General features: G+C 36.7%; 1 protein-coding gene across 1 annotated transcript; it reads right to left on the reverse strand.

Annotated features, from left to right (window-relative positions):
- Positions 1 to 1,156: 1,156 nt before the first annotated feature.
- On the reverse strand, positions 1,157 to 18,376 carry LOC121405575. The gene is made up of 2 exons (XM_041596502.1): positions 17,558 to 18,376; positions 1,157 to 1,475 (listed from the first exon to the last, which is right to left on the reverse strand). The coding sequence occupies exons 1-2, from the start codon at positions 17,735 to 17,737 to the stop codon at positions 1,233 to 1,235; spliced, it is 423 nt and encodes a 140-aa protein (XP_041452436.1). The 5' UTR covers positions 17,738 to 18,376; the 3' UTR covers positions 1,157 to 1,232.
- Between the last annotated feature and the right edge of the window lie 5,083 nt (positions 18,377 to 23,459).

Genomic DNA, 23,459 nt, shown 5'->3' on the forward strand with positions numbered 1-23,459 from the left:
CCCAGACAGCCATGCTTGAAGCATAGTCGGCATGTATAGCTAAATAAGTTTTGACATACATCTGATGAGGAATTATCCCACTGATTGGCAGGATAGCCAGAAGTGAATCATGACCCTAAAAAAGCTTCCAAAGAGAGTGAAAACTCCACAAACTGTTGTTATTGGCATGTGCAAATAGGGCCATCAAGCAAATTTACGAAAGGAGATTGACTACACCATCACAATTCAATCATCTGCATTGAAACCAACAAGAATTTAATAATAGTTAAATCTTGTGCAATTTTGGAATCCTCTATAACCAGTTTTATTTATTATGATGAGTCAGGTACTGGTAACCTCTAAAGATATCTGGCAAGTTCCAGACAAACTACTACCGTTTCAGTACTGACCACAAACAAAATTATCTTAGATTCCCACATAAATCATTCCAACAAAAATGCAAGAAATTTGTACCTATCAATGCTTCACTTTCATCAAAAATCAAATGAATAAAACAATTTATAAGACAGATAAAATATTAAAACTATTTCTGCCGCAGAGTCAGAAGGGCATTAACTTCTTAAAGGACAAGTCCACCCCAACGAAAACTTGATTTGAATAAAAAGAGAAAAATTCAACAAGCATAACACTGAAAATTTCATCAAACTCGGATGTAAAATAAGAAAGTTATGGCATTTTATAGTTTCGCTTATTTTCAACAAAATAGTTATATGAACGAGCCAGTTACATCCAAATGAGAAAGCTGATGACATCACTCACTCACTATTTCTTTTGTATTTTATTATATGAAATATGAAATATTTTTATTTTCTCGTCATTGTCATGTGAAATGAAGTTTCATTCCTCCCTGAACACGTGTGATTCCATTATTTTAACATTTTGTGCTTCAGGCAATGAGGTCCTAATCATCAAATTCGTAAAAATTGAAATATTGTATAATTCAAACAATAAAAAACAAAAGAAATAGTGAGTGAGTAACGTCATCGACTCTCTCATTTGGATGTAACTGGCTCGTTCATATAACTATTTTGTAGAAAATAAGCGAAACTTTGAAATGTCATAACTTTCTTATTTTACATCCGATTTTGATGAAATTTTCAGCATTGTGCTTGTCTGATTTTTCTCTATTGATTCAAATCAACATTTTTCTGAGGTGGACTTGACCTTTAAAAGATCCAAGACCAACTTTTCTTAATTCACACAAACAACATTGCACATCACTCCTTCTATCACTAAAAAAAGCACACATGAGTGCCGTAAGGACTTACCGGTCCTGACTTCTCCTCCTTCTTGATCTCTGGAGACTTCTCCAACGCATGGAGCCCGTTGCACTTCCGGCTCGCATCCCCCGTCACGTGCCTGTCCTGGATGAGAGGCTTATGCGGCGCTGCCGTCACACGATTGGTCGTTGTATGCTGTGGCTGTTGCTGATGATGTTGTTGGTGTTGCTGTTGTGTTGTCTGGGGTGGAGTCCTCTGTAGGAAATAAGAGTTGTTTGAGAAAGTTACAGTGACTTCCACTGACCACATCCTTTGGTATCCTTTGGTAACGATGGGAGGCATCTTTAGGAATGTGCCTCTTTACCTTTTCTTCGTCAAAACAATTTTACATCCAAGGGGAAATTCATTAAAAAACACACTAGTTACTTCAGACTGAACACCATGGTGCTCAAAATAAGATGAAATCCTTCAGAGGTATCACACAACATAAACTGCTCTTTCCAGACACTGAAGATATCCACATGATAGCTCCTATGACCTTTGCTGGAAAAAGATGGGTATATGTTAATCTTAGAGTTGGTAAGAATAAAGTAGCTCAATATATTCCTTTGCTATGGCTAAATTTCTTCTTGGGTATAGCAAATGTGGAGAACATTGATGCACAAAGATCAACAAGATCTGTTAACAAATAGTTAAAAATCTTCTATAATGCATAGGCAGGTATGTGAGGTCACTGTATCAAGTTTATCTCAAAGAATATGCAACGCTGCCTTTGCCAAGTCCGTGAGAGAGAGCTTGCTGTATAAGCCATCATAGTATTAAAAACACAATAATTTTCTGCTCATGTAACGCAGCCTAAGCAATCAATAATAGCTTCGGCTTTCCTGATATGCTTACATTACTCCTGCATATGAGTAATTGGAAGCAATTTTGACATTACTCCAAGCCAAGCTAATTGCTATTAGCAGCACTTCCGACAAAAATGTCCTGGATTGTTTTTAAAAAAATTGTATGTATTTGAGAAGCGAGACTGTACATGAGTAATTTTCTTTATTAATTCACGACGATGTCCCTCGTTCCCCAAATAATGATAGAAAGAAAGCAGCAGTATCTCTGCTGTGTCCTGGGATAGGGGTCCGGGTGTTGTTGGCAGAGATTGTTCAATCCATGAACACACTACCTTGGAGAGTTTACACGCGATGATGAGCAGATTTCTGGGAGAAAAGTGAATAATTACATTCCAAGGTTCCTGCAGACAACTTGCTAATGATCAATGGGAAGGACGTTTCTGGCAAAAAACACAAGACGCCAATCAAGACACCTCTATTACTTGGAGCATGAGAGAAAAATACACTGAAAAGTTTGTTCAACATAACCGCAAGTTCACAGGTGTAAAGAGGCCAATCATGGATTAGAAGTTAATTAAATAAATTAATAAGCTGCTTGAATAATCAATTGATTGTTCCTAATCATAATTATTCATAGCTGAGGAAACATCAAATAAAACATTCAGTAGAATGTTTGATAGATTTGAGGGATTCACCATGAAGCAGCAACAAAGAGTGATTTTGCTCTGGAGATTTAACATTGCCAAAAAAATGTTCTCTCTGCAACACAAAGGATCATTAAACTCATGTTCTAATCACGCTATGTCTACGCTTTCACACGCACAATGAACAGCACGTTTCAAGGGGAATCCAGCCCAAGGTGGCTATCACATTGTGTCAGGATTAATCGCTTAGTGACACAACCAGAAATCCCCTCTGAACAGCACATTAAATCCACGTAAGCTAGTAATCCACACTCTAACACATTTCAAAACAACGGTTGTCCCTTTGTCCTTCCAGCTACGATGAACCCTTTGACAATGAACCTTGCAAATGTAGCTCGATATATATCCACTTAGCTCAAAATTGAAGATATGATGCTCAGGTCCCAACAGGTTACTTGCAGGGTAAAAGTTTGGCGAAGCACGATTCGGAGAAGTGAGTAGCAATTAATCATACGTTCAAAAATCACGTTTTCTGATGTTAGGTAGAGGAGGGGGATTAGGAGAGCGAGGGAACGAGAGATCCCGACAGGGTATGACGTTGACAATAGCATCAGCTGGTACGGTGAGGTTTGAGCCGCAATGTCAGGTGGTAGGCTGCAAAGCGAGATGATGAATGCAACACTATCTCTTTCTCTGCCACTTTCCTAACTTTGATGACTCGTCAAAATGTTAAAAGGTTCTTACAAGAAGGAAAAAAAGACTTGAACATTTAACATTTACAGTGTCTACGAAGACGATTGGTTCATTTAATTACTCCTGATGACTAGTTCCGATTTAAAGGCACGGCATGCGACTTAATACAGCTTTTGCATTGGATTAGGCAGCGAGTAAGCATTTTTAGCCGTTCAGCCTCGAAACAAGGACAGGGTTTGATCCTAAATGTTTCTGAATGTGTGGAAGATCATCTATATTCAGCAATGAGTTGGCAATCTAATCACAGAACAGTTTTAACCGCATCATAGCCAGGAAGATACGATGATCTCACAATTTATGTCCCTGATAATTCCAATATAACTTGAATAGAAATGCTTGTCATTTCGAAATGGATATTTATCAGTGATTATTCAATTGTTAGATAGAATTACTGTTCAAAACCACCAAATTACATGAGTAAATCAAGTTCGTGATTCAGTTTCATGTGTCACGTGAACAGGAGAATCTCCAAAACGATCAATGCTCTACAAAGATAGGTCAACCGTGAAATACTCCATAACTTGTGCTGCTGGAATCAGGAGTTCAACAACCATCATTGATAGTTCATAGACTTGCAAGAGCTTCCTGTAATACCTCCTTGATATCGTTCCCATATCTCAGATGACTTGAAGATTATCCTCCGTGACATACTTCAATGTTTCATCCTTCGCATAATCAACATCTCCGAGAGCCGTAATAAACTCCTTCAGTAAAACATTCCAAATGGTTCCGTTTTCGATGAATTAGGCCTCGAAGAGAAGAGAAGAGACATCAGACAGAATTTTGTGGCGAAGTAGATTCACCCATCGGGAAAGAAAGATGAAGAGCAAAGTCCTTAGGTCTTCTTCTTGTCTCCACGAGTGTCCAGGGAAATGTTACCAAGATTTTTTTGCTGCAAAATGCAAAATCCTGGCTACAAACTCGAGGTATATGATGAAATCAGTAGCGAGAGTGTCTACGAAAACAGCATGAGTAACGGGAAATTTCCATATTAAGATCCGACATCCTCAGTCCCCTAATAGGCCTGTTATTGGTTTGTTCTGTCCGATTTTTGACTGTCTTCAAGTAATTGTGAAGAAGGAAAGGAGTAGTCTTGTGTTGCTTCCCTGAAGACCTTACTGCATGTTGTTCTTTCTTCTTATTTTTTTTTTGGGGGGGGTGTCACTTCTTTTAAACGATTTTACTTTTTATTCATTTCCATCATGTCAGAATGACAATATTTACAAGATATCAACAATGATGCACTATAAAGAAATAATCAAGTTTTGTTCAGTCATTTCAGCCTAATAATCATTTGTCATATACATGTAGTTCTACTTAAAATACATTTAAAAAGAAATATTGGAGCAAATTATTGAATTTAGCACTACATTTCCACATCTAATTTTTACACATTGCCACAAACTTTCTTTTGATTTATCATAATGAACATTAAAGTGAATTCAATAAAGTCAATTTATGAATAATGGTGAAAGGCAATGGGAATGATATTTACCCCCCCATACTTATTACCTCTTCAATGGACACAACTTACAAGTGTTTTCTTGACTGATCAAGAGAAAGAAGCTAATTAAAATCACTTGTGCTCCCTTCTTGTAAAGGCCTGTAATCCAAGACCATGTTAGCTGATAGTGATTGGTTCAGGAAGGAAAATTAGGAAAAAGGTTGGAGGAGGGAGGGGCATCTTTAGGAAGGGTGCTCTAATAGTAATACCCAAAACTCATTTTAATAGGTCACATTCTGACGTCAACCTCTGGTAGTCATATGCATTCATACTCATGGAGGCCATTCTCATTACGCTTTCTAAAACTAGTTTACTGGAAGCCGATTCAGGAAACCAGTTTGGAAGCTTTGCTAGCGTTCCCACTTGATCACACGAAAGTGGTTTTCAAAATCACTTCACGTAAAGCGCTCTTGTTGCTATGGAAACACTCTCAGTGGGGTGACACGTTTCGCACGAAATTCGAAACCGCAGCATGGTCATTCTACACCTGTCGTGTGGAGTAGCGGGCGCAAAATTTGCAAAGATCGCTTTCCGAAGAACGGTTGTGTCCTCACTTACGCTAAAACCGTTTAATGAGGCAAAGCGATCTTGAAAACTACATAGCGAGGTGGTTTTCCAAACTGGTTTAGAAGATCGCTTCCAAGACCGCTTTGACCGTTCTCACTACACGCTAAACTAGTTTCCAGTAAACTAGTTTTAGGAGCATAGTGAGAACAGCCTCATAGAGAGTGGATAGTATAAAAAAAAAACCTTCATAGGATATTCATATGCCATTACAGCTCCACGAATTCTAAGAACTTAGTTTCAATTACAGATCAATTTAGTATTTAAAGAGAAATTCCAGTAGTTGCAGTATACACTGATTTCATGAGAAAGTCTGTAGATCCAGTCTTAATTGTCAGTATATCATCGAGGATCTAGATCTGGTACTGTTACATTAACTGAACTTTGTGAAATCTTGAAATCTACGCTGAAAAATGTTCACGCCGAAGATCCCCAACACAGATAAGCGCACGTGGGACAATGTATAATTATTGCATAGGGCGTCGGCCCGACGCCCTACCCGATTCCTGTGCTTATTTGCTGATCTCTCAGCAATTACACAATTTCTTCCAGAATTCTTTGGCACATGCGTTTTATTTATACAAACAGACACTTTGGTGGTCATTTCATTGGATTCTGTATGAACTCATTTTGATATCGTTACCAAAACTAGCATTTACCTTTAAGCCTTATTTCCTTGCTCTAAGCCCCCCCAAAAAAAAACACACACCCTCCTCTCCACTTGCTCCTGCCCACATCATATCTTCCTTCAAATCCATATAAAAGAAGTGATCCCAAACCCTTTTTGCTTTCTTTTCTTCAAGATGGTATTTCTCCAAGAGGGGCTCTTGTGCGACACATGAAAAAAAGGGGATGATTTCGCAAATTTTCTCATTGGACAGAATTACAGTCCGGAGACACGGACAGGAAGGGATGAATTGTCCCCATTGCAGATGTCTTGGATGACAGTCAAACGGCAATTTTACATGAATTTACAAGATGACTAACGGTGTATCAAGGACTCGACTGGTTTCTTCCATATTTCTTTTAGTCACAACAAGGTCAACAACAACAACAAAACCCTAAAGTTTACACCCTATTCACAACTTTCAATGTTTTAATACCCCCTTATTATTAATTCCAGGTAAATAAATCCATACCAATATTGAGAGAAATATACCCTTAAAGGTCAAGTCCACCTCAGAAAAATGTTGATTTGAATCAATAGAGAAAAATCAGACAAGCACAATGCTGAAGATTTTATCAAAATCAGATGTAAAATAAGAAAGTTATGACATTTCAAAGTTTCGCTTATTTTTAACAAAATAGTTATATGAACGAGCCAGTTACATCCAAATGAGAGAGTTGATGATGTCACTCACTCACTATTTCTTTTGTTTTTTATTGTTTGAATTATACAATATTTCAATTTTTACGAATTTGACGATTAGGACCTCCTTGCCTGAAGCACAAAATGTTAAAATAATGGAATCACACGTGTTCAGGGAGGAATGAAACTTCATTTCATATGACAATGACGAGAAGATAAAAAAATTCATATTTCAAACAATAAAAACAAAAGAAATAGTGAGTGAATGACATCATCGAATCTCTCATTTGGATGTAGCTGGCTCGTTCATATAACTGTTTTTGTGAAATGAAGCGAAATATTTGAAATGTCACAACTTTCTTATTTTACATCTGATTTTGATGAAATTTTCAGTGTTATGCTTGTTGAATTTTTCTCTTTTTATTCAAATCAAGTTTTTTGTTGGGGTGGACTTGTCCTTTAATAAACTTGATTGAAACATACCCTATTTCAGTGGTGAAACCTGCACTGGACAATATCACATTTGCAAATCATGGTTACAATTACCCTCAATAAATTTCATTTACAATTAAACAAATCAAAAACAAAATATAAAAAATACTAAAAACACTGGTACGAATAGGACTCAAGGAAATGAGTAATGGAGTATGAAACAGATCACTTGACTGTAATCAATAACGACTGGAAAATACCTTCAAAGGGAGACCACTTTGTATCAATTTCATCCACTTCACTATAGCATTTCAGAGAAGCATCTTAAGTAAGCTACAGGCAGTCACTTTTTCCTACTTTATTTCGTTTTTGGCATTTTTATTCTTATGAATAACTTCTCAAAAATTATCCCAAATTGATGGAAAGATGAAGAGGTTTTGTGCAATTGAGGATATAGGGTTCTTTATTAGGGTTTCTGACATGAAGTTGCCAATTTGATACTCTGACACAGTAAGGGCTTAGCATCACGATTGCATGTACGAAACAGACCCTTACAAGCTTCAAAACTCCAAGGGCAGGAAGTAGCATTCATTTTACAAGGCCTTTTTACAAGGCCATGCGTATCATATTCGGCACGAGGGAATCCGCAGCTCAGAGATGATTTTCATATTTTGTTATATTGTATGCTTAGAGGCAAGAGGGCAATAGTAAATGCTATTCAACCCAGTGATTATGCCCTTTTAGCTCTGAATTGAGGATATATCATCAAGGATGTGATCCTACGTGGAGAGAGAAAGTTAGAGAGGGAGAGAAGTGTTGCATGTGCTGACATTTGTTTTAATGACTGGGCTGGGCCGGGAACCTACTGAATTCAAATGAAAAATCAAAGTTATATATCTATTTTATTTTCCAATAAACATGCTTGCTGCAAAGTTTTATAATGAATTCCAGGCTCATAAATATCACCGCTTCACTAATATCATGTAGTTAGCTACAGCATATGCATGCATGATGAAAGGAATGAAGGAATGAACAAATAAAGACACAAATTTAGGGCCGTCTGCACTATCCCAAGTTTTCAAATTAGCGCACTATTTCTGATCCGGCAAATTATCCCGATCTGAAAAATCTCGAGATTATTTGCAATGGAGACGCAATTATCACGCTAGTTCGTAGGATTAATCTCGAGATTGCAATCCCATGTCAACTTTGATTATTTGCAAAATAGCTCGCAATTTTACGAATTATCGCGCTAATTCGTAGGTGCAGACACACTCGGGATTATTTATTAACGGTGTCAGACCATAATGCATCGATGCCTTGCTCGAGCAGGAATTGCTCTTCTTGCGATGGTGGAGACAGGTTTTCTTGAATCTCGAGATTAATCGCGAAGAGGGCCAATCGGGCTAAAATCTCGAGATTGAGCAAACTGGGGATGGTGCAGCACCGCCTCATGTGAGTTTTCACCAGCAGTGTTTGATGACCATCATGTTTCGAAATTATGATTGTGCAGTGTGAATGACCCCACGGCATATGAACTAGTCATGGACTTTGAAAGATAGAAAGGCAAGCTGTGGTGCAATAAGAAGAGAAGTTAATTGGTTGTGAGGCGAGGTGGACAGACATATGGCCCAGGTGATCCGATCAGCAATGTCACAGACAGCTAAAGGATAAGAGAAAAGAATATGCTTTCAAGAATAAAACTTTGTATGCATGCCATGTTTATGTGAGAGAGAAAAGAGAAATGGAGGAGGAATAAATGAACTAATCATTTTGAGATATCAGAGGAGAAATCGTCTTAAACATGACTCTAATTACCCATGCTGCACACTCAAGCTTTCATTCTATCGATTGCCTAAGTCATATGAACCTTACAATAGGTTTTTCAAATAGTTAAATAGTTGTTTAAAATCTTAAACAACAAAGTTTCAATTCGTAATATTGAATTCTCAATGAATTAAGCATGTTTGTTTAAACTGTTAAACAACTACTGTAAGGTTCATAGAGTAGACCGCATTGTAAATTTTAAACAACATTTTGTACTAACTAGAAAAGCAAACAAAACAGATACACCAGACTAACGATTGCTGTAACATCTTGGCCATGAAGCGCTCTCCCTCGCGTCAAGATCTGAATTAGATTTCAACGCACGGCAGGGAGTAATAAGTTTTAATGTCTTCAGGAAAGTGTGGGCTTGGCTAGCTAATGATATCCAATTTGTTTTTAATTTTTCATGGTTAGGGAACAGATCCCTGAAGGTTTCGCCTCCCATGATAGTCAAAGATTGCATATGTCTCTAAGGCCGTGTTTATGCTTCCACTTTTCAGGCCAGAATCAGCGTTTCCAAACGTTATTAGTCCAAAACACGGTTGCGTCCATGCTCACTTTCATTTAAACGCTGTTTCAAAATTCTGATCTTAAACTCACAAAAAGGTGCGTTTGTAAACGTCGTTTGACCAGAATCAGGCTTTCTGGGAAGTATAAACAGAACCACGATCGTAAACGTGTTTAAATGACGTCATTTGGTACATGCTTCCGGTGAGATGAAAATCTGCGGGCAAATACAGTCATATTGCTCCATGTTCAATGTAATAAAAAACAATCGGAAAAAAAACTTTCGAAAAAAGGCACGCTCAATTTGACCTCGCTTTACGATGCGAAGCCAGCCGGAGATCATGATTTGCTCTCAAAAGTTAAGCATAAACAGCACTCCCAGAACCATGTTTACGATCGGCGTTTTGAATCGACGTTTAAAATCGCTGATTCTGTCCTCACAATGGAAGCATAAACACACCCCTAATTCAACTGACACTGACAACCCAATTCTTCCATTCCTATACGTTAAATAGAGGTTTCAAGAAGGGTATGTATTAATCTGCCACTTAAGGGTGTGGGGTAGAAAAATTATCTTTCTAGTGGAAATAAAGAGATAGTTGGCATTATTACACATCAATTTACAATATATGAAATTTTATAGGGTATGTATATTTCTTCAAAAGATAGAATAAAGAGAAAAAGACAAGAGTGACTGCTACTGAATATAGTATACCCCACCCCCTCCAATCCTACAAAAAATAATATACACTTAAACATTACTTCATTCTGCAAATAAGTAAATTATCATAATCTGATGTGTTTCACGAGGAGCTAAGTGTGACTTTGGATTCATGCTTAAGTGTTCATGGGGACATGCTATTTAATATATGAACTCATTGATGAATAAGCAGAAAGGAACACATCTATTGAGTACGATCAGATCTGACCACTACAACGGTGCCTTATATATGTGCAACTGGGAATTCAATGAAGTTTTTTTGAAAGGTAAATGCCAGTTTTGGTAACGATATCAAAATTAGTTCGTACAGAATCCAATGAAATGACCACCAAAGTGTCTGTTTGTATAAATGAAACATATGTGCCAAAGGATTCTGGAAGAAATTGTGTAATTGCTGAGGAATCAGCAAATAAGCACAGGATTCGGGTCAAGCGTCGGGCCCGACATTCAAAGCAATGATTATACACTGTCACATGTGCGCTTGTCTGTGTTGGTGATCTTCAGTGTGAACATTTTTCAGCGTAGATTTCAAGATTTCACAAAGTTCAGTTTGTGTAACTGTACCAGATCTAGATCCCCGATGATATACTGACAATTAAGCCTTGTTTTACAGACTTTCTCATGAAATCAGTGTTTACTGAATCTACCGGCATTTCTCTTTAAGTCACACAAACTCTTCGTAAAATATTTCCCACCTCGTTTCATATATCTTCCCTTTCTGCTCAAAGTGTAAAATTTTTTCCGGGGACAATTTCTGTGAGAGAATCTCTCTGACCAAGCGGACGTCTTTGGTTTTTATATTGGCCAATTTCAATAATACACATATGGTTAAATATTTATATTGTTTTACATTTATAAACTACCACAGAGCATGTGGATAGGGACAAATATTCTCCAATGTACGGCGCAGGGACAAGTCCCGGGTTGATTCTCTTACGTCAGCGAAAGAAGCTGATTGTTGCACCATATGGTACGATAACTCGTTGATTGAAAATGGGGTCAATTTGTTGCCAATTTTAGAATGATAATATGAACATCATATAGGGATCTGCGACCCCTTTGACGCTGTGGATATAAATTAATTCAGTGACAATAACTTTTGCGGGAGCCTGAGGATCGTGAACACTTGGTAATGCATGGATGATTGAAGCAAATATTGCAATGTACAATGACGTATATGAATCACAATCAACATTTTTCTTTCTTTCTTTAATCATTCCATGGTTCAGCCATTGTAATTCATTGCAGATAACATCATTTTTATCCATATATTCATTAAAGGTATTGTTTAACTTTGTGAGCAGCCGATTTAAAAAATTCTCAAACCAAGATGAAACATGTGTATAAGTGCATGTATTAGAACTAATAAACCCTGAAAACAACCATTATTGAGAATGAAAAGCTAAAACTACAAGGCAAACACCGATTTTGTAAATAGGTGTCTTATGGACGCCTAACTACTACACATAAGTGTATGGGATGAAATTAAAATGGTGTTTCCGGTCACTATATATTTCAATTTTTGAAGCATTAAATACTAATTTTCGAATGCAATTTTTTTCTGGGCTTCATTTTTGTAACATATCACAGACACAGGTGACAAGTGTGACCTTCTAGCTCAGATTTTTTAAAAGTCAAACCAATGTTAACCAATCACTTTAAATATACTTAAACAAAGAACCACCCTATGTAAAGAATACCCCCCCCCCCAAAAAAAAAATTAAAAAATAAAAAAAATCAATTTTCTAGACATCCTTTATTTAAACAGTTCACTTTTATCCAGCTTATTAAGTATTCAGTGTGGGAAGCGATTCTCTTCGGGAGAATTCACAATTATTTCTCTGACACGGCTTAGTCGGGAAGATGTGCATAATTTACTCCTCTGTCGCTATGGCAACTCGACAATGGATTCATAATTCATAAATGTCGAGAGGAGAGTGAGGGGTTTCTATTCTTCTGTGTATTCGCTGGTCAGGTATCATATATATTCCAGTTATTCTCGTGCAACTCTCATGTCTAATCCCTTTTTATATTCAAATTTTTGACACTTTTAAATTGGATGCATTTTAAGGTGGGCCTATGGTTCATTTCTGGTCAGGTGAAATTTATATCAAAGATATTGTTTCAAATCAACTGGGAAAGCCTTGCTGAAGTATATTTAAGTATCTGTAATTAGATTTTGCGATTACTAAATTGAGAAGATTGCTTTAAAAATCAAATGCTTTCCCCCCCAAAAGGCTTGCACTATTAAACAAAAAACATTAAACTATGCTAGCATGAATGTCCAGCATACTGTTTTGAGCAAAACTGCGTAAGTGGTAAAACCAGGATCACCTACATGTATATCAGCACAACAAAAGCAAGATACCCAGACTTAATAGTTATAGAAATGTCACATACGCCCTTGGGCGATGATAACGCCTCCTAGCTTTGCAAACCAGCACATTTTTTCCACCCTACTTTTTTTTTCTCTCGGTCTATTCCCATGGTGGTATTGATTTATAAGGCTATTGATGCTTGGACACGTCTCGCCTCTCCAATTTCAACAGTGTACAAACTCACTCTGCGTTTTACGAATCAATAAAGACCCGGTATCCATTACCCTAGATAGCCTTCCCGTATTGACCATTTCTCTCCCCTTTTCAGCCTATTCTCGTTGAATATGAACTCCTAGAGGGCTTTTCATACTGTCCATATTTCCATTCCATACACATGTATTCTGTAATTATGCATAGCTCCCCTTTAATATCGATAGGAATGTAGCTGCCTGATTAGCATTAAGATGAAAATATGTTTACATTTGTTTATAGTTTCTGAGCATCAAGGAAATGTTGTGGATTCAGTCAAATATTTAGTTAATAATGTTGAAGTCTATTTTAATGTGCATTATTATATTGATATTGTTTTCACCTGCTAATAAGGCGAGCTCTTTGCAGAAAATTATATTTCTTTTGGGGTAATCAGCAGGCATTATTTATTGTTCTTGTCATTCTTCAAAATCTATATGTGCTTTACTTGTTGTTACTATTCTGTTCTTGTAATTTACATATTATATTGTTAATTACTCATTGTTATTGTATTCTCTTGTAAATGAAAAAAAATAGATCAAATAAATATACAAGCAGAGTATTCTAATCAAATATGTACTCATTAAAAAATCTCTCTCTATATAATGATAAATTAGATAAGTATACAATCACAGAAAATGGGTAATTGCTAGTGTCACGCCTTCAAAATCAGGTTAACTGCCTCTGTCAAAAAGGAAATAACTGCTTTAAAAATATACAACAGACCCTGAAATCTTTTCAATTATTGCATACAAGATTTCCAGCAATCAAGATTTACAGTGTTATCTGTAATACCCTCTAAAGTAAATTATTGCTTCTTTCTCAGTATAACATAATTATCTATGAACACATGCATGACAAAATACCCAAACAAGGTCACAATTTAACGAGCAAAATGACTCCACTAATGTAATTTACCATCATCATCGTCGTAAACATGACTCTAATTACCCATGCTGCACCATGAAGCCTTCATTCTATTGATTGCCTAAGTCAATATCGGCTTCATTGCTTTCGACCGGGGCTTCATTTACAATATTACGTGGAGCAACAGCAAATTATGGGCTTTATCTGCTGAAGTCGTTGAAGTCGATACGACACCAGTGCATGCGTAATTAAGCTGTATCATCGCGACACGCTTGTAATTAATAGCATGTTGTTATTTGCATGCAGGCTTTGGAATTAGCAGGAACATCGGTGCATGCAATGTTTGAGTATACCATGTGCATGTTCCGTTGTATTACACACATTTTGCTGCAACATAATGTTCACTTCTTCTTAATTTGAACAAATGTATCCAGGAATAAATTGATGTAGCATACAATATTCAAACAGTCAGCATAAGCTAAAAGCATATACTTTACACACTTCTTGCAGAGATTTCAATGCCAACTTTTTCTTTTGAGAATATGCATATTGCTTTGATGCTTTCCTGATCCCAAAAATATACAAGCATTTTTGTAACACCTGTCCTATAATACCTAATACCCTATTCATAAACCTATCCTCCAATTAGCCGCCTAAGAGTAATGCGGATAATTCAATAAAAATTGCGTTCACAAACTCCGAAAATAAGCCACATTATTTTTACGAGCGCTCGTCCTGAAAAAGGTGGATAATCGTCATGACAACTGCACACGCCCCCTCTGATGCGGTTGTGTTGGAAAAGGGTGACCTTGTGACCGCACCATGGCAATTATCCACAATATTTGGAAATGCGTTCATAAACTCAAAATCTTGCCCGATGCTGCTATTATGCGGATAATAGCACCATCAAAATAATGCGGATTACTCTTGTCCTCCAATTTTACGACCAAATTATGCTGCTATTAGCCGCATAATTGGGTTTATGAAAGGGGTATAAAATAGAATGTAAAATTCATACTGCTGAAAGCAAAATATGAAAACACCTGCTTCAAATAAGACTTAAAATAAAACTGACCAGAGGCAGAAATATAGATGTCTTGATGGGAAAAATTGTGAGGGGTATAAAAACGGACATCTTTGGCATCAGGCAATATAGAAAAAATTGACAGCTAGATAGGATGAAGGAAGGGAGGGGGGGAGGATAGGAGGGAGAGAGAGATAGATGACATACAGGCAGAACAACGCACATGTATATATGTGTGTGGGGTGTGTTTGTAAGAGAGGGAGGGAAGGAGGGGGGGGAGGGAGGGAGGAAAGAAAGACAGACAGACAGAAAGAAAGAAAGAAATTAGAAAGAAAGAAAAAAAAGAAAAAAAAAGAAAGGAAAGAAAGAAGAGAGAGAGAGACATAATAATAATTAAAAAAAATCAGCTTTGTTAATTTCCTATCAATGAAGTGACATTAATACCAATGAAAATTATGGTAAAAAGTAAGTGGTAAACAGTCAGCGAGATGATCATGATTTAATGGGATGGAAGGAAGCATACAAAAATCTTTCCGACGTATTATTTCTCCAAGGTCATACTTAAAATGCATCAAAAGCTAGAATTTCATAGAAAAGTTTGTCATGAAGGTCAGCTTAGAATTTATGCAAAATCTACAGTAGATGTAGACATAGTAGAAAGAGAATCGAGCAAAACCCAACTTTTCTAATTAAATTCACTCCACGAGTCTTCCAGAATGATTGCATTCACCCATTAAGAATATGTTTACTAATGGGTAGGGTGCGAAATGCATGCATAACATGATCTTGAGTATAAAAGGCAAACTCTCTTCATGTCTCGACTAATTACATCTGATGTGTGATTGTGATTGCAGTCAGGCGACTGTAATATGATAATTTATGAGAGACGGATGTGATGATGTGTTGCAAATCACATTTTGATCACGATCTTATTTAACTCATTACAAACATATCTTTCGAATGAAATCAAAACGAAAATAAAAAATTAAATGGAGAATAATGATTTATTATTATAAAAAAAAAATAAAGTAGTATGTCAGAGTATCTTTATATTTGAAAAAAATGTGAAAAGAGGAATAATAATCAAGGAAATAGTGGATGGGAAAGATATTCAGAGGAGAGAGAATGAGACAAAAAAGGAGAGAAAGGGGAGCAGTATAGAGGACAAGAAAAAGGAGAGGGGAAAAGAAAAAGAGAGAAAACAGAACAATTAAAAAAGGGAAAACAGGAATATTAAAGAAAGATAATGGAAAAAAAGGTAAAAAGAGAAAGAGGAAAAAAGGGAGATACAGAGTGAGAAAGAAAGAGGAATGGAAGAAAAGGAGAGAAAGAGAGGGAGAGAGAATATAAGGGATCACAAGAGAGTAATGTGTGCCTTGGTAAACAGAGTATAAGAGTACAAGGCACAATGATTGTATCACGTTGCTGGCATGCGTGGATACATGTGACTCTTTTCATTCAAATTTGAATACACTCCCACAAGTTAAAGCATGACTTGGGGGCTGTTTCATAAAGCTGTTTGTAAGAGTGACTTTAAGAACGACTGGTGAACCTTTCTTTTGCGCTAAACCATCACCAACATATACACTATTTTCCACAAGAAAGGATCACCAGTCGTTCTTAACTTACAAAAAGCGTTATGAAACACCCTTCGGTGCTCATTTTGAATACACTACTTCCATATCTACTCCAGATAACTTTATGTACACTGAAATAAATAAAAAAAACTGACACCAAATTGGCATGTTAAAACTAACACCAGTTGGTGTCACTCCAGGACCATACTCTGGGGTGTTAAAAATTACACCTCACAGATTTCAATATGAACTACACTACTTCCATATCTACTCCAGATAACTGGATGCATAGTGCATACTGTAAAATGTAAGGTGTTAATAGTTACACCCTACAGATTGAGCATCACAGATTTCAATATGAATTACACTACTTCCATATCTACTCCAGATAACTGATGCACAGTGCATACTTTAACACTTAAGGTGTTAATAGTTACACCATAGAGATTGAGCTCACAGACAAAGTCAATGTGAATGATGTCATTTGGTAGTCATTGGGTTATCCTACTTGTAAGAGTATTGTTTTTATTTCATTACAGAAGGATTTTTCCACATATAACCTCCATCTAATTGGATATACTTATCTGGAATAACTTATTTTTTTCATATAGGAAATTACTTTTAGAATCACATTCAATGTTTAAAAATCTTTATAGGGATATTGTAAAATGAATACAATCTTTCAAAATTATTTTCATTCGGAAGATTTTTTTTGAGGGGAATTGGTAATGTGAAAATATAAAAATCTATTTCTCTTGACAAAAGCCTGAATTAGCAAGATTTGATCTGTTATATACATTCTATTCACTTCTACACATTAATCACTGGAGAGGACACATCCAAACAGATGCAAAATATCATGCCTCAAATCTCCAGTAATTCTTAATTTTTTAAAATTAATTATAATTCATATAATTATTGTCCGTATTGTCGTTATAAAGACAATACGGACACAATTTGAAAATTGATTTTGATTAACATTGATACTAAATGCAATTATGTTAGAATGCTCTCAAAGATGCCATGAAGAGCAAAGTGAAGACCAAGGAATATGATTCAAAATAAGATTATGCAAGTTTATTATAATGGTGAAACAAGTAAAGTGCACCCAGGGAAAAGAAGCAACACATAGAGTTAGTGATGACTAATAACAAAGATGACTCATACAGAGGGGGGAAAGAATATGGTCTTACCACGCCGCCTGGATGGAAAGTGGTGGTGGTATAACTCCAAGAATGCACGCTGTACATGTTTGCGATGAGGTCGTCCAAACTCAGCGAGTAGGAAAACTTGTCGAGCAGCGAGGGCTCGTCATCGTCCGAAGACATCTGAGGATGCATGGCCGTGCGATTGTTCACGCGCCTCGGCACCATAGTCCGGAGAAAACTGGGGGGAGGGGGGTGGGGTGCGAGGTTGACAACAAGTCTCCGTCAGTGCGTGCGTAAGTATGTGAGGGGGAGTGTATCCAATCGCACCTGTCTGGTAGTCCGTCCGGGCGTGATCACGCTTGCATGCGTGCGTGTGTGTCTGTGTGTATTCACGGCCGTTGATGATGCAGTATGCAGCTTTGGTTTGTGGCATTAAACACAGGCCAGATGCCAATTATCAACTATCCTATGCCTTGGATCGCGGTTGGCTGGGCATTACCTATAACCAGCCCTCCATTCAACAAGGAACGCCCCAGGCAAATATCCCTCTCTCATCCACCGTGCAGAGCAGGAGGGGGCGGAGGAAAATAATGAATAAGTGATAATGGTGGGGATTCCTCCGTCAATACCAGCCGCTCGCTCTACTCCTCCGCTCTACCTGGATGTGGTCATCGTCATGGCGATGTGGAGAATGCATCAAATGGTTGCGTGTAATCCTATTCTCAAATAGACCGTCTTAGTTTGATGGCTGCGGGTAAACCCATTAATGTAATATTGATGAAAACCTCCTTATGGCATGAGACACTCTAACAATCTCCTCTCAACGTATTCATTCTGATATTTGATTTGCTTTTTACCTTTTCTGAAGAAAAAAAGATGGAGATGAAACAGCACAAAGGCAATGTCCTCAACTAATGCATGGAAAATATCTAAAAACATGAGCTCTGAAGCCTGAAATAACATCACTCTTTGAGAAATGCCTTGCCATTTTTGTTTTTTATATTACATGACATACAAGAGAGAGAGGAAAAACACAATTTATATGAATATATGACATTTTAAAGACAATATACCAGCAATATACTTTAAAAGTAAAACCAGTTAAACAGTTACTTATATAGCAACTTAAGCACTCTCATATAAACCAACCATGAAGTTAGACCATATATATCAGCATAAAACTTCCGATGAAAAACATCTAAATATGATATCTTAACCATTGAAATTGGAAAACCTGCTACACTCATTTCCATAAATCTTATTTTAAGTTGAGCATTATAATAATGTCATGAAACTGAATCATATCAAGTATATCATAAAAAGCTACCCTATCAGAAGAAGTAAAACCTCGACAGTAAATATTTAACCATTGCTTGGCATCCATCAAATACAACAAGTCTAATTCAACAACTTTCATTCATGTTTTATTGCCAGCATTCAAATAAGGAAACTGAAACAGAATTATTAATAGAAAACAACTCCACAAGAATTAGCAAAATCTGAAAACCTAACCATTAAAATCAATCTCAAGCAGGACTCCTACAGAAACCGACACTATTTATTCTTACAACGAGCATCCGTCTCACTCTCATCCGTCATGAAATACAAATGTTACTTACATCGAAAACAAAACCACAAGGAATCTCTATAAATGAAAGTTAATCAATAGCTATAATGTCTCAGGTAAAGTCCCAAGTTTTTCATGTTATACAAACAGAAACAAGCACAAAATTTGAGTAGTAAGAGTAATTCAAAAAAGATTTCAAAGACACAAATTGTCAGCCAGAATAATGGAAGCAGGCCTACCAGGACTGCATGGAAACCATGAATACCAAAGCAATATCCAATAAAAAAAACATGAAAACAGTACATAGCATATGTCCACCAAACTTTACTTGCACTCTGCTATGCGTGTAAAATGGATACTTCATTTTTTTACAATTGCTTTTTTAAAATCATGTTTTATGCATGTCACAGAAGAACACATAACTTAACATTAAGAATGTAGGAGACACAGAACTTGAATTTCAAAAGCAGAAAAATAAGGGGCTTCAGTCTACAAGGCCCTCCGTCAACTTTCATTCTTATTATGATTCAGAGCCATTCCTCTGCGTACGAGAAGGACAAGATGTCACTCTCTCTCTTCAATTTAGAGTATTCTTGACACGTTTGCCGATGCAGAGGAGAAAAGGACAATACAGAATATCTCCCAGCTGGCTAGTAGGTAAATAGAGAGCTACCCATGTAATTCAATTTACCCCATCTTATCAAAGCTAAATTCTGAAGCAAAATCAATACAGAAGACATATATTGTAGATGTATAGGGGCTCCCAGATCCAAAATATATCTCTCAGAGAGGATTAAAAAGAGTGGTAGCAAAATTAGCTTTTTAAAAGAGGATGTGCGGTATAAAATGCAGTAAAACCTGTCTATAGTGACCACCCAAAGGGAAACACAAAATGTGGCCTTTATAAACAGTGGCAGCTAGACTGACGACTATGCAGGTTCTTATACAAGAGGGAGTGCAGAAAAAATGCAGTAAAACCTGTCTATAGTGACCACCCAAAGGGAAACACAAAATGTGGCCTTTATAAACAGTGGCTGCTAGACTGATGACTATGCAAGTTCTTATACACACAATCTGCCTCGATGGGAACTGGTTTGATTTGTCACTTTAGAAAGGTGGCTGCCATAAAGAGGGGACCGTTAAAAAAGGTTTGACTTTAGTACAGAAAAAAGAAGCAACTACTATGGAAAGAGCAGTGACATTTGCTGGTTAAAATAAAAAATAAAAAAATATTGGGGAAGAGACACACATAATGTACATGTAGGTAGAGCTGAAATGATAAGATGGGAAGGATCGAAGGAAGGAAGGAAGGAAGGAAGGAAGGAAGGAAGGAAGGAAGGAAGGAAGGAAGGAAAGAAAGAAAGAAAGAAAGAAAGAAAGAAAGAAAGAAAGAAAGAAAGAAAGAAAGAAAGAAAGAAAGAAAGAAAGAAAGAAAGAAAGAAAGAAAGGAAGAAAGGAAGAAAGAAAGAAATAAAGAAATAAAGAAAGAAAGAAAGAAATAAAGTAAAAAAGAAAGAAAGAAAGAAAGAAAGAAAAATGGCAACTTCTCCAAACATGCTAAAAGGGAATTTACATTTTAAATCTTCATGGAGAGCTTTAGTGTGCAGAAGCAGCGTCGTCGTCGTTTCTTATTCCATGAGCATATACATCTCCATCACTATGGTAACCCTATCCTCCTCCGGTAAATGCTTTGATGCCGAGCCCTAAAGCCCGCAGGGGATTTCGCGCCAAAATGTTTGGATGTGATTACAAACATGTCAATTCGAGGAGTGAAGATGAACTCAGACAACACTCAGGCTTCCTGTAGCTGGTAAACAAGACTGTGTCAAGGGCAAGGAATTTCTTAGGGTCATCCAGGAGATGAGGACACAAAAAAGACCATGTGGGACTGTGCTTTCTGTAATGAAGGTTTGTGTTGTTCAAAGTCAGCCACTGGGGTGCTTAACTCCACTAACTACAACCTCTCTTTTCCTTTCCAATTAGTGTTAAATCCTAAAGATAACAAATACAAGATAAATCTTAAAAATAATCAATTTTGTAGGTTATGATTTTTCTTCAGGGGCACAAAGTGGAAAAGCAGGAGAAGAAAATGATGAATTTAAAATGCTGACAGAATCCTTAAACACAGTGCTTTATAAAAAAAAATAAAATAAAGCTAAGAAGAAACAGTAACAGATTTGATACAAGCAAGCCTAGAGCCAATACATTATCAACCTCATTTTCAAAATAAATTGCATTTCAAGTTTCAGTTTTGAACAAGTCAATATTGAAATGCAACTGGTCTCCAAAATCAAGAGTAGATCTCTCTGTGTAGTTTTTCTTTTAATTCCTTGTTTCTTGGAGCTAGAAAATGTACATCAAATAAGTTTCAAAACATAACTATTTAATAAAAATCTAAAGATTACTTCTATTACTTCATGAATACATCTGCAAGCAAATCTAATTAACTGTATGCAAGTACAACAACTAAGTGGATTCATTTCTTTCCTTCACAATATGTTCTTCTCTCTAATAAAGTATGTTTGATATACAACCTTGACACCCCCCAAAAAAAGTGGTTTTCCATGAAAGTAAACAGGAAGTTCCTTTCTTCTTCCAAATAAGTATCATATACCCCTATCATGACTCTAAATTTCCATTCTTCTGTGGGATCTGCACAATTATGTAAAATCTCTTCTTTTTGTCATATCATTTCCAAATGTCTTCTTGAAGTTCATCCCACACATCAATGACCACTGCATACTACGGATCTCAGAGCATAATCAGAGCATACTATAGAGCATCCGTCTCACAACCGGGAGGTCAGGGGTTCAAACTCAGGCTGCGTCTGACCAAAAGACATTAAAAGATGGGAGTTGCTGCTTCTCTTTTTGGCATTCAATAATTAATTAATTAAATAATTATTTCATTTCTGGTGTCTACTTCGAACAATAAAATATGGATTTTAAGATTTTTAAGATTTTAAGATCTGCTATCTGATAATCCAACTTATCCATACCTGAATTTCCTCAACCTCTATAAAGTTTGAATAGACATTACATGGGACATGTTTAGGAATCAACAAAACACACCTGGATCACAGGCACAAATTGGAGGGGAAGGGGGCACATGAGGCTTGTGCTCCCCCTTACTTTGCCCTAAAATGTAGATTGTCCTTGCATTCTTCTCAACAAGTGCCCCCTTTTCTACATGTAGGTGAAAACATTAACTAGAAAGAGTGACCCACTTTCTGTGCTCCTCCTCTTTTTCCCTGCATCCACCCCTGTCCGATCAAAATTCTGAGATGTATTTCTAATCTGTTCCCACCAGCAAAGGAACCAAGGTCTCCAACTGCTCCTAGTTCAAGATCTAGGTCAGAGGTCAAATCATCAAACAGCAACAGGGGGGAAGTGGGATCAGATTTTAGGAGAGATGTTCTCACATCGTATATTTTTGCCACAGGATGTCGTTTGACAGATTAAATGAGATGGGAATACAATATAAAGGGCTATCTCTTAGTGATCCTTTCATGGCATAAATTGTGTTCCTACCATATGTCGAATGAACAAATACTTCAGTGCGTCTATTGGGGAAAGAATACAGGAAAAGGAATATTCATTCTTGTAGATAGGTTTGTTTTAAGAGAAATGTCCCCCCCCCAAAAAAAAAAATAAAAAAATCAAATTATCCTATCCATGTGTTAATTCTATAGCATACAGTTCATTTCATTTACATTCTGACCAGTACAACCAAGTCAACTTGAGATATATCACAAATCCTTTAACACAAATACAACAACATTTATATCCCCATCTTCAAAACCAGCATTCAAACAATGACAACAGTTCACATATGTATACTTTAATAAATAAAATATCATTCTAATGAAAGACAGATATTGACGCGAGTCCAAATCGATCAACCCAAAGAGATATATCACATATCCCTTAACACAAACAGACAGTGTTGTGGAATGAGCAACGAGGGGACATCTTCCACAAACTGTCAAAGCCTTCCCGTGCCGCCGGACGACAGCCATCGCATTCCTTCGTTATCAATGACCTCCTTGCAGGGTCCGTTGCTTGCATGCCGATGATAAAACATCATGGAGGCATCATTACCCTGACTCAACCTATATATACATATCACATCGGTGATAAATCTATGGACGGTGGTATACACAAGGTGTATATATAACACATCGTCATTTAAACAAGTGAGCTAATTCAATTCTCATTGCACAATATGCTCAAGTAAATCATCTTTCTCCAAAAATCTGTGCTTAAGGATGAAGACAAAATTGATTATTAGTTAGGATAGAGCCAATGATTCATTTTTTTGCTTTATCTACTGAAAAATATTCAAACTTTCAAGGTTCTTTTGAGGCAACAAACTTGCTCA

Source organism: Lytechinus variegatus, chromosome 18 (assembly GCF_018143015.1).
Source record: "Lytechinus variegatus isolate NC3 chromosome 18, Lvar_3.0, whole genome shotgun sequence".
NCBI lineage: Eukaryota > Metazoa > Echinodermata > Echinoidea > Temnopleuroida > Toxopneustidae > Lytechinus > Lytechinus variegatus.

What these genes read in the sequence shown, in the direction of transcription:
- LOC121405575 (XM_041596502.1), bottom strand. Translation starts at nt 17,737, where the DNA reads ATGGTGCCGAGGCGCGTGAACAATCGCACGGCCATGCATCCTCAGATG. An exon ending in CTTTCCATCCAGGCGGCGTG is followed by an intron (nt 1,476 to 17,557) that starts GTAAGACCATAT and finishes TATTTCCTACAG; the next exon opens with AGGACTCCACCCCAGACAAC.